The 13049-nt window shown below is 36.1% G+C and overlaps 1 protein-coding gene across 1 annotated transcript in view; it reads left to right on the top strand.

Annotated features, from left to right (window-relative positions):
• Positions 1–13049, top strand: part of LOC145680829 (arylsulfatase B-like) — a 151819-nt gene that overhangs the window by 102610 nt on the left and 36160 nt on the right. Inside the window, exon 2 of the mRNA XM_081751924.1 lies at positions 10242–10370. Within this exon, the coding sequence (XP_081608050.1) occupies positions 10260–10370 (111 nt within the window). The 5' untranslated portion in view covers positions 10242–10259. The remainder of the gene's footprint in view (positions 1–10241; positions 10371–13049) is intronic.

Genomic DNA, 13049 nt, shown 5'->3' with positions numbered 1-13049 from the left:
GTTGATGATACCATTCCTTTCAAATATGGCCTCGTCAGTGAACAGAAGCGATGCCTGAAACAGCATCATGGTAATAGTTTGTTGAATGAATCACTGACAGAATTATTCACTTGGTTGGAAATCCGCTCCTGTCAGTCCTTGTACCCTTTACAGGTGGTATGAGTATACGGTATTTTCATGTAACTCACACCACACAGTCATGTGACTAACCTATATTTCTCGGCTAATTTCCCTCGTGCTCATACCTGGCTCATTGTCTACAACTTCTAACACACGTTCGTCCAAACAAGCATTCGTACACGACGAAATAGATCAGCATCCACATGGACAGGTAGTATGGTCACTGTTTCACGCACACGTCGATAAATTGCTGCATACATCCTGTACGATGGTTGGCGTCTGTTAGGAAAATGACCCTGACAGGGTCATGCTGCTTCATACCAACTGGCATTTAGACGACCGTAGGTGAATAGCCAGTCAGCCTGTTCGCCGTTTGAATAATGCACCATGTTTTAGTCGAGCACTGCCGCTTGTCCTGTTCAACACTCGCAGCACAATTACTGCACTCCTGTACTGCAGCGTCTTGACCCAAGTGCCACACGTGTGTGTGAACTGAGTAACTACGTATTGCAGGGCCCAAAATTCCAAAGTAAGATCCACTCGCCAATCCAAAAATGATGGGCGCCAGTATCTCTCATGTACAAATTATGAGACCCCCCCTCCCCAAGGTCTTTGGTTTGACAAAGAAAGAGATTGCATCAGGGTATATTGGTTGATCTATTCTAGGCACTGGGCTGTCCTCCCCGCTGTTCTAGCTTCAAACAGCGGGGGAAACCATCTCTCGGGTTGACGTGCCAGGAGGCAAACCATTTCGACTGAGGGTGGGAAAGGAAGGGTGAATTACAATGTGAAGACTTCACTTTCAGTGTTTTCTCTCACTCAGTCACAATTATTTACGTGTGAAACAAAAACCGCATAGCCCTATGAGTTTAGGCAGAAACCATTTGTGCCGAACACTGGTCGCCAGCTCTAAATTTCTAGTCGACAATGGCGACCTGGCGACCGGAAGTTTTGCACCCAAATGTATTGAACACCAGCGCCACCTCTATACTTTCTAGACGCCATCTCTATGCTTGTTGGTTTCTGATATCTACCGCTTCGAACTTACTGCTCCCATGCTTTCGGTACTCGCTAACTCTGCCAATGTGCGCAATATGCTATATGCTCATAGGGTCTTTTTATTTTTTGCTTATCTCGGTGTGAGGAATCCCCTTCCGAGGTTTGTTACATTAATTAAGTTACACCCTGTATATGTGCTTTCTCTCGTCGTATGCTGATTGTATTCCAAACGTCATTCTGATTATGCAAAATATCTTTAGATTAAAATTGTCCTGGACCTATTGTTCTTCATGTATACATACGTAATACCAGTGGCGTATTTACATTTTTATTTCGGGGGCGGGGACTTTGGTAACTTTAGTTCTGGAAATGTAAAAATTCTGCAAGATATTTTATTTACTTTAATATAGTAAATAAAATTTCGGGGTCTTAAGCCCAGAAGCTCCCCTTAAATACGCCACTGCGTAATACCTACTTATAATCATAATAAATAATGTTACTCATTTATACTGAAATTACTTTATTTGAGTATGTACAGTACCATTTGATTTTATTAACTTTTGAATTTATGCAGTGGTTAGATTGAACGTGATTTGCACCTGATTTTGTAGCAGCAGTAGGCCTATTCCGAAAAGACATTGCTGCTAGTATTTTACTTTAAATTTAGATATTCAAATTTTTATTTGTAGTTTTATTTCATTATGTCACAGGCACGATTTTGATAATGTAGGGATTCTCTGTTTCCTTACGTTTTAGAATTTCATGGTAGCTTTGTAAAAATGAAATGAAATTTCTACTAGTAGTTTAACATCTTATGATTGTGTCCTTTAGGCTAAAGGAGCGAAGTGAATAATTAATGAAAGTGAATGATAATGGAACATTTGGTGGAGTGACAATATGAGGAAAAACAAGAGAACCCCACAATAAACTCGCTTGATCTTTGTAACACTGAATAAAAAAAATGTAATTTTTTAACTTTTGGTTTAACATGTAAATATGAGCTTTCTCGTGGCTAAGCGGTTAGCGTACGCGTCTTTGGTGAGGGAGACTTGGGTTTGATTCCCGGTAGGAGGTCGTGTATTTCGGATCCCATGTTAAGCTGTAGGCCTACGTCCACGTCTCATATAGCCTTGCTGCTGAAACGGGTGCTAAACTCAAATCAAATAAATAAATAAAAAATAAACCTGTAAATATGATATAACCTAACATAGTGCCATTTGAAAATGTTAAATTTTATGTTGGGTAGACAACAACGTTGATCTGGTGGTATTGATGAATATGCCAATGAAATGATGCAAAATTTCAGTGTTTTTATCCTATTAGCTTAGCTTTTTGAAGCACGGTGGTACTTATATTATACTACCTTTTAGATAATGTTTTAGAAACACCGTGCCGCAAAGAGTTAGACGTTAGAAAGGTGTAACAAGGTAAATGATCCACTCTGTGAAAACAGATCATATTGAGAACCTCCTCCCCTTCCTCCTTCTTTATTAAAATCAATTAAATATAAGGGAATATGAATTTAAAAATTCAGCCACCATGTGCGGCAAGAGCATGGTAACCCACAATGTTACTATTTTAAGAAATTATGGGTTTTCTGGTGCACAACTCATTTTCATTTTTCACATAAGATTATACATGATGGATTAAACGGACAAGATTAAACAAAGCGGTATGCGTTGATCTCTATCTGGTGCTGTATAACTCGGCAATTGAAAATTTGTTGGTTACCATGTTCTTGCCTCACACTCTTCATATCTTGAATATCTATATGAACTTAATTTTGATTCAGAGTGGTTTACATTACTTTTTAGATGAAACATATACTAATTCTGCATTTCTATAATATTACAATATATGTACCATTTGACTTCTACGCCAATGCATTCCAGTAACGTCTTCTGGACAGGATTAATTCTTTTGCCGCCCCAAGCCCGAAAGGTGTTTGCCGCCCCTCATTTACATCCCTGGCTTTACGTAACTGTTTACTACAAATACAACGTTAGAGCTTCACTCAATTTCAACCAACAATGATTGAAGCTAATATTGGAGGGCAGCATTTGTTAAAAGAATTATTACTTGGATGGCGTTTACTCCAACTTCAAACATGTTATTATTATTTAAAAATTGCATTTTCCCCTCTTTCTCATTAAGTTTTCACAAAATGCATCCCAAAGCCCGGGCCTATTGGGCCTAGCGGTAAATCCGGCCCTGGATACTATATAACTCAAAGTATCTGTCTTTATGTATTCAAGTTATGAAAACACCTATAAGAATTTAACGTTTCTCAATGTCAAAGTGGAGGGAAAGCTTACATTTAAAATTTAAGAGTCGTGTGAATAGGAGAATTTGAGCTGTAGCAATGTTTCCGTCATGGTTGATTTGGTTACCTTGAGAAAAAGTCCATGAACATCATGATTAGATTGTATGTTTGTGCGTGTGAGATTTTTAATCAGAATTTACGCTTTCTCTTTAATACAAAGAACTCACAAAAGCGTCTATAGATTCCAGCTTCCGTATTATTCTGATCAAATATCTTTGTTTAAATATACCGTATTTACCAAAGAATATACATATAAAATGAAATTGAACGTTGGACAGGCAGGTATTTACACACGGGCTGCACAGAGACTCGGGCTCAGGGAGCGATACTAAAAATCGAGGTGTGGGAAAGCGAGACTGTTCACGAAAGGAACTGAAAGAAAGCAATGTTGTTAACACAGTGTGATAGAGTTTTCTGGTTTACTAAGCTACTGATGCTGAACAAAGGTGAAGCTATTGCTAATTAGCTGCCAGCGTAAAGCTAAAATGTTTTGTCAGGTTCTCCATTATATTGTTGGTTTGTTTGTATTTGCTTATAAATAACTGAATACGAACAAATACAAAGTGCTAAAAATTTTTCTTGGACCCAGGGGTGCAGAGGACGGTCGCTTGGGACGGTAAAAATATTAAATACGGTCCTGACATTATATGTCGTCTTTTCACGACAAAACAACTGAACCGTTTGAAGTGAATGTTTGAGGATAGAGTCAATCCATTCTAACAGTAAGTGATCAAGCATGTGCCGCTCGACCATTACCAAAAAATTTAATTTTTCATGAATGTTTATCCTATATAAGAGTACTTCAAAACCACAATTAATTATTTTTTGTAACATCCCATGGCGACGCAACGGCTGCCGCCATTTTGCGTTTTTTACATTTTAGGCGTTTACGTTATTTTGAATATCTCAGCATGTATTTGTTCTACCAAATTGAAAATTGCTGGACGTCTCCAATTCGTGCAGAGCTGAAACTTTAATCTCAACATTTTTACCTAAAACTACTTGAAGGGGGTAAAATCAGGGCCTATAGTAGCAACATTTTTTGGACATTGAAGACATGTTTGGGAAGATGAAACAATTTACATAGAGATCTGAATTTCTGTGTGCATGTAGTACGGGGTCATAAGATTATACACAAAAATTTTCAAACCTGTAGCTGCTCCCAAAGGTCTGAGAAAATTCGTAAATTTGGGAAATTATGCCAATTTGGCATGTTTCACTGTCCAATATCTCCAATGGGCTTTAAAAAAAATCTGAAATTTTGGGAATAGTTAGTCCTTTAGTATACCATAACACACAACAAAGCGCGTTTTGTGTTTTTGAGCAGAAGGGGGTCAAAGTATTAAGTAATGACGTCATACTCTAGGAGGTGTTTTGTTCACAAATTCAACTGGAAATTCGTTGTTGCGAAGTAAAATAAAGTACATAGGATGAATGTGATAAAATAGTGTTACAACTAGAGGAAAGAAACAAGTTTGAAAGCCTTGACTGAACTAACTATTCATTCTACTTTAATTTACTTCACAACAACGAATTTCCAGTTGAATTTGTGAACAAAACACCTCCTAGAGTATGACATCATTCCCTAATACTTTGACCACTTTGAACACTTTTAAGGCATTTCCTCTTTTCTTGGGAAATAACACAAGTTGTTATATAACAGACGAAATCCTGAGTGAATAACTGATCACATAGACCAAACCGCTCAAGCTAGAAACTTGGAATTCGGACAGTAGATAAGATTTGTGACGTAGGGTATCACTAAGGAAGGATTTCTGGGAAATTCGAAGAAAGGAAGGAAGTGGTCATCTCTCCGAATCCCTTAAGGATGAAGACTTTCGGTATTTGGATTTCTCATTTTAAATAATTTGACACGCTTTTCAACGTTTCTTGATACTTTAGTAAAATGAGGAAAAAAGGGGAGCAAAGAAAAGGGGCGGGGATTGCAATTATTATAATAAGATATCAATATCTAAGAATCTTTCAAGGTTAGAAACATGAAATTTGATGTATGGACTTCTCACTCAAAATAATTCAATACGTATTTATGCGTTATTGATATTTTACCTAGAAGGAAAGAAAAGAGATGGAATTATTATTATTATTATTATTATTATTATTATTATTATTATTATTATTATTATTATTATTATTATTATTATAAGATGCTCATATCTCGGGATCCCTTACAGTTAGAGACATGAAAGTTGGTAGTTTAATTTTTCATTTAAAATAATTAAACAGGTAGGCCTATTTGAGCGTTTTTTTGTCACTTAACGTAGAAGGGAAGGAAAAGAAATGGGGGTAGGTCACTAAAATGCCTTACGAGGTGTTTGAATTTCGTGACAGAGGTTTAGCTCAATCCAATGTTATATGAAAAAGACAGAAGGAAGAACGCGAAATATTGTGCCACAGTAGCACGCATGAGCATTTGCTATACAGTGTGAGGCCGTATGCAGAGCAAATTGGGGACCTGGAGGTGAAGTCTTACCTAGGTGAAGGCTAGTATAATATAATTTTATTGTTGTTCTAAGCATAGCTATAATTATACTATATTTTTAACAACTGCATTTAAGAAATTACCTAATAGAGCCAATTTCCAACCCCCTATTTCTAGTCTGGTCTAATGCTTTTTTTCTCTTTACATACTCAATTATACCACTGCAAAAGAGTGTATTCGTACAAAATACCCTTTACAGAGCATCAGCCAAAAGAACATTTCAACACTAAAAAGGTTGAAGACATGGCTACGATCTCGGATGGGTACAGATCGACTTAGCGGCCTGGCACTACTATATACACACCGAGATAAATGTAGATTACGATCGTGTCATGACAGATTTGCCAGAAACAAGACAGGGAGTAGATTTAAGTTTGTGCTGTAACTTTCACAGAGATGGACTGCAAGGTGACTAAGGCCGTTGAATGGTTTCCGCCCGTCGTGGTTTTTGCCCGTAATCATTTTCAACTCGTGGGTATTCCCCAAAAGTCATGAGCCTGAGTCTAAAGTTGAACTCCTTGGATGTATCTAAATCGCAAACAAAATCAAGAAAGATAAACGAACTTGGAAAAGTTTTTGAAATTGCTTTTTTAAAATCTTTGACTGAAACAAAACGGCACAACTACCTGGAATAATCGTAAAAAATGTGTACCGGTATATAGGCTATATTATATTTTTAATAAACAGTTCTATTATGATATGATATGATATTCTACATATGATATTTGTTTGTTTAATGTCCCACGTTTATGCCAAAATGACTAAAGGAGACGTGGACTTACTGATTATAGTGTAATCCGAACTACTTTTATCGTTCAACTGTACCCCCACCGGGAATCGAATCCGGGATCACGCGCACCAAAGGCAAGCGTGTTAGCCATTAGGCCAAACGGGGTCCATATTATATCTGAGATGAAAGAAAAACAAGTTATACGTACTTTATTCTCTATTGGTAATTTCGTTTAACGGTGAGACTTTTTCAAAATTAAATTTTCCTTTTCATTTTCTTTTAAACATTTGATATTGTCAAATAATATCGCCAGTCGGTATGTTTTAGGAAATATAGTTTGTGTGCAGTAATGAACGAAAACATCACTTTAGTTTTACATTTCTGATCTTTCGTTCATTTCGTTGTAGGCTTTGCTAATCTTTGTTTTTTTTTTTTTCTTTACTAGTACATTATAATGGCTTGTATTGTGATTCTATATAATTTTAATTCACGAAAAATTTATACACATTTCGTGCTAGATCTGACAAAATTTCTGTTGAGTTTGTGTAAGTGAAAGTTTAGTATTGATATTTTTGTTATTACATTATTTACAGTATTTTATTGAAAAAATTGTGCATTTACCTTCGTAGTGATTTATATGATTAAGGAGTACTGCAATATATTATATTTATATAGTATTTATTGTATATTCACATGTATATTATTGTATTGTATAATTCATTTCTTTATATGTTACTGCTGTAATTTGACTTCCAACCGTCGCTCTGGGTTCCTGTTAGTAGCACAGTACAATGTTTAAAAACCATGATGATTAGTATTATATATTAAAAAGTGTATCCAGTTCATTCTCCTGTACTTGATCTGTGCCCTTGAATGCGCAGACCAGTTCATTAATGCACAAAAAAAAAAATAAAAATAAAAATAAAAAATATAAAAATAAAAAATAAAATAAAAAAAATAAAAAAAAGTAAAAAAATGTAGCCAAGAAACTTATGTTCGGCCAATCACTACCACGGGGAATAATCACGGAGCCACTAAATATCCTTGGAGTTCAGTTTGAATATTTTTTTTTCTTTTCAATTTTCAATTTGCTGAATTATATCTGATATAAACAGAAATGAATGCAATATGTAAAGATTGCTCCCCTACATTTTGGTCCATTTGGAACACTGTGTGTCAGGTGCTATTAAACATCACTTTATATTTAATTATTGTATATTTAAGCTACCAATAAATGTACATAGAAATATCATAATATCTTTTGTTATTTGTTGACATCTTGTATTATTCTTTATTCATGTATACTTTTGTTATCTGTTTTTTCGTGCACCGAGTCTGTCGGTTTTTTTTTTTTCAACTGCTGTCTCGCAATTGTTATTCAAAATATAAATGATTAGAGCAAATTGTACACTCTTTCGTTAAAATGAATGCCATCGTCAATACAGTATTTTCTTTTGTGCAAGTACTGTGCAAGACAGCGCATCTGATATATTACGGTGACTAGTGAGTCATGACACCGCCATATCTCCGAAATGAAAGTGGGTTTTTAATTTAAATCCACAGAAAGAATATACTTTCATTAAAAAAAAAAATCGGGTCCTAAAATGGAATCTGGGAATCAGGTTTAGCTACACTTCCCCTTCAGTCCCGCATTCATATGCGTCCGATTCTTGCAAAGTATAATTCTGGCCACCTTGAGGCTACGCTCACCTTCCAGGAAGTGAACTGCCCCCAAACGATCCTTCTGGATCTGCTAGTGCTGTACCACTATACTTCACTGTAATGTTTAATGATAATAGTGCATTTTTAATCTGTGCACATTTGTATATGGTGCTATTTCAAACAAAATATTTTTAGGTTGATTTGTCAACACTGCCTCATCTATGGCAACACTATTTGTAGTTTTCGATTTCAGCATTTTGTTCTCATTATATTGTACACCTTTTGTTTTGATTGCTTTAACAGTTTTCAAGATATTAAAAGATAGAAAAATCGTCATCTTTCGGATTTAGGCATTTCGAGACCTCGTAAGATGGTCTTCTGTCTCAATTCTGTTCATTTACTGTGACAAGTTATTTTATTTGTAGATAGAACATAGTTTGTAATTGTATAGCTTACAATATGGAAGAAACTTACTCACTATTAAAAATCATGAAAATTCTTAAATACGAGGGTAAGTCAATAAGTATCTGCAATCAATTTTATTATTCATTACCACAAGAGTACAGTGGTTTTATTCATATCACATTTCAACATAGTCACCTTGCTTTTCAGTGCACCTGGTCCACCGTTCCACAAGCTTTCCAATACCCTATGAAAACTGGGTTGTACAGTAATCCACAAATGCACCACTTCCTTCAACTGTTCATTGGAACTGAATCGACGGCCTCTGAGAGATTTTTAAATGGACCAAACAGATCTGATCCGACGGGCGAGATCAAGCTTGTATGCAGGATCCTCCAAAACTTCGAAACGCAGCATTTGAAGAATTTGAGCGATGTAAGCGGCGGTATATGGATACGCAATGTCATGGGACACGATAACGCCTTCCAACAATGGACTTCTGCGTTTATTACGAATTGGAGGCTTCAACTTGCTTACCAGCATATCATTGTACCTCTTACACACAGTTCATTGTTTTCCCCTATTGCAGGTAATGTTTCAGGATTGGTCATTGCGAGTTCTAAAATGCTGTGAGCATCTCTTTCCCTGCAGAAGGTTGACTCTTGAATTTTTTCTTGACGGGAGATACGTGGTGCACCCATTTCATTCTCTGGCGTTTTCTGTCTGGTTGAAAGTAATGAATTCACGTTTCATCTCCTGTGATGATTCGCCTGAGAGACGGATCACCTTCGTAGATTTTCACACGCTTTCGCTTGAACTCTTCATCGAAATTTTTCGGAACCCATCTCGCACAGACTTTGTGCAAGAAGAGCCTGTTATGCATGATGTCATATGAAAAACCATGACTAATCTGCATGTAGGTTGCCACTTTATCAACAATCACTCTCATGTTATTCAGAATCAAAGTACGAACTCGTTCAATATGTCATCAGTTGTTGTTGTAGCTGGACGTCTTGCTCTTTCCTCATCTTTTACGCTTGCTCGATCACTTTTGAATTGGTCAATCCACTGGTAAACATTTCGCTGTAGCAACAGAGTGTTCCCGTATTCTGCCGAGTCTTGTATTAATTTCAACTCCGGGTACACCTTCAGACAACAAAAACAGATAACAGAACACTGTTCTTCTTTGGTGCACACAGAGAGTGGTGCGGCCATCTTTACTTCACAACAGCGCAAAGCAGACTGATGTGATAACGCTGTAACCTACCACAGGCGAAGTCAACAGTGACACCTCGCGTCTAGTGAGCATACAATGCCGTACAACCAACTTGAAATAAAAAAAAATATTGCAGTTACTTATTGACCTACCCTCGTAAAATTGAATTTTCAGCTATTGGCGGTAAAATATAGTTGCACTTGAGCTTTTCCTGTTTTAATTGAGGGCTACCATATGCTGCTTGTCCTGTCTAAGTAATATTTTAAGTATAAATTTTATTTCATTTCAGAATTAAACAGACATCAAAATGCCTTCAAAATGCAGAGATATATTCTTGGTATCTTTCCTGTGCTGTGTGACTGCTGGATCGTATTCAAAAACACGCCCACACATTATATTTATTATAGCAGATGATCTGGTAAGTTTTCCTAATTTCTAAATATTATACAGAAATAAGTAGTTTATTTTTGTGGTTAAGAAGAGCATATCCTCATGACTAATACCGTTTAATTATTAGATTAAAATTATTTCCTGAGAAAAAAAAATATTTCCTAATCCTGTTTGAAAGTAGGAAATTTACACTAAGAAGGAAAATTGCGATCTAAAATTTCTGGATAAATTAATATTCCAACGAATTTCACGGCTAATACTTAATACCTCTTGAACCAACAGACCGATCTCGATCAAATTTTCAACATAGATGAGGTTTGGATCTGGTAGACCCTACGGTTTTTATCATTTCACTTGACAGTATAACGTAGGAAGGAAGGGGATATATACATAAATAAATAAAACTTAATAACTCTTGACCCACGAGACCTATGTCCATCAAATTTTCAACATAGATGAGGTTCGGGCCTGAGATGGTTTTTATCATTCACGTTGACAGTGAAACTTAGGGAAGGAGAAGGGGTGAGATATTTAAAAAATGATCGAATATGACCAATATTAATGTCTAATCCATAGTTTTCGGAGTCGCCGAGACGAATAGTGATACTTCCGATCCTGTTTAAATCCAAAATTCGTCCCTTTATTTCCAAAATAAAACGTATTCTCCTCGTGCGAAGAACGGGTATTCTGCTTGTAATAATATAGATTCCAAATGACCATCTTATTTTTACTGTACATCAAGGGAGCACCCACGCGGAGGCCCAGTGGGTTCGAATCCCCACAAAAATCTTCGAAACTCAACTCACATTTGTACATTTTCTTAATAAATTATAATTTTTAGCAGAGAAATTATTTATATAGCCTTAAGACTTGATCTTGCGCTTGACCTGTATTCTTTCTTTATATATAGAACAGTGGCTTTGGCGTGGGAAACCCAGGTTCGATTCTCCTCGGGAGCTCATGTTTCGGATTCCACATTGAACTGTAGGTCCACGTCTCATATAGCCTTGCTGCTGATCGGGACGCTAAATTCCAAATCAAATAACAATTTAGTTTTATTATTTTTTCTGAGAATATAGCTAATAGTACTTAACAACTACTTTTCGTCTTTTCGGGTATAGATTAACATCGGTTCAATATTACATTGACATAGTGCCTTGTAGTATTGAAACTCCCCAAACTTTGCATTTCTCCCCCCCCCCAAAGAATATGGGTGCCTGCCTGCCATATCAGCACTTATCCAGGTGTGTCCGCATTTTTAGAATTAAAAAAAAATCCATCTGCATGCATTTTCTGAAATTTCCTAATTTGTTCGCATTTTCTAACGTAAGCTCAAGTGTATTACCTTGCCAATGTAATCTATTGTATTAGTAACATCGCTCAAAGAAGAATGTAAGGGTTGGCCATCTTAGCATGACAATCGCTCTCATAGCGCTTTGTATCGGCTTCTTTTTCCGTTCCATCTATATTTAAGATTCCAGTTTTTTTTTCTGTTGAGCTTAGTTACGCTAGTGTTTTGTGAGCATATTGTCAGGTGTAAATGGGTAAATTTAAAAGCACCATGAATCTCTTCTGTAGTATTGCTGTTATTTTTCTATTTCCTATTATTCTTATTATTGCGAAAGTAAATATTTATATAACGACGTAGCCGCATTGAATTGTGTTCGTATTTTATGCGTGTAAAATGAAATAATAATAATAATAAACTTGTATTTGTCTAATAATATCAACTCCTAAAGTTTAGTACGACATATGCAGTATGTTTTCATATTCGCACCATTCCTTGATTGTAGTGTTCACTTCAAACAATAGTATAATTCCACCTATGTAAAGTACAGAATGTCAGTTGTTACACGAGCACTTAACTTTTTAATGTAGATAACATCCTTGATATAACGCTATAGAAAGAAATCACATGGCTTAAAGCGGAAACGAAGTGGCTATAATATCTGGTATAGACACATATACACATGACTTTCTCCTGAGACGTCATTTCTGTGTATGAAGTTATTATTTACAGAAGTCCCAAACTTTTAGCGTAGCATAGCCGAACTTTGACAGTTACAACTTCAGAGAAGAAATACAGAATGGATTTTTCATTCTGCTGGAGGAGGATACCGATATATACAGAAATGAATGAACGGAATTGCTTATTGCTTGTATATAATTGGATATCAGAAATATCTGTGTTTCCTTGTGCTTTTCCTTTTAAATTTCTGCTATGTATCACTTTATCTTTGAAAGTTGAGTTGATTTTGAGTTTAACGTCTTTTTCAGCACCGAGGTTATATGAGACGGGACTTTCTGATAACGTCGAACAACATGTGCACCCTCCGGGAATCGAACTCGGGTCTCCCAAGCCAAATACGCGTACGCTAACAACTTAGCCATGAAAGAGCTCTTTATCTTTGAACGTGTCATATTGACAACATAGAAAAGTTTATTTTTGTTTTGTTCATATACATACAGAGTGGCCCAAAAGTAGGTATACAATCCTGCATCTATTACGTATGACATTTTGATTGATTAAGATAATGAATTTGCTTCGGTTTGTTCCGAGCTTAAGGTATAAGTGAAAATAAATTAAGAAGAGACAAGGCAGAAACTAATTCAATACCTGTATGGATTACAATAAGTGAATGATATAAAATGTCATGACCAATCAGTACGGGACTGTATACCTACTTTTGGGCTACTCTGTATAATC

Source organism: Thermobia domestica, chromosome 3, assembly GCF_964235325.1.
Source record: "Thermobia domestica chromosome 3, izTheDome1.hap1.1, whole genome shotgun sequence".
NCBI classification, from domain to species: domain Eukaryota; kingdom Metazoa; phylum Arthropoda; class Insecta; order Zygentoma; family Lepismatidae; genus Thermobia; species Thermobia domestica.
This window is presented reverse-complemented; position numbering and strand designations above follow the sequence as displayed.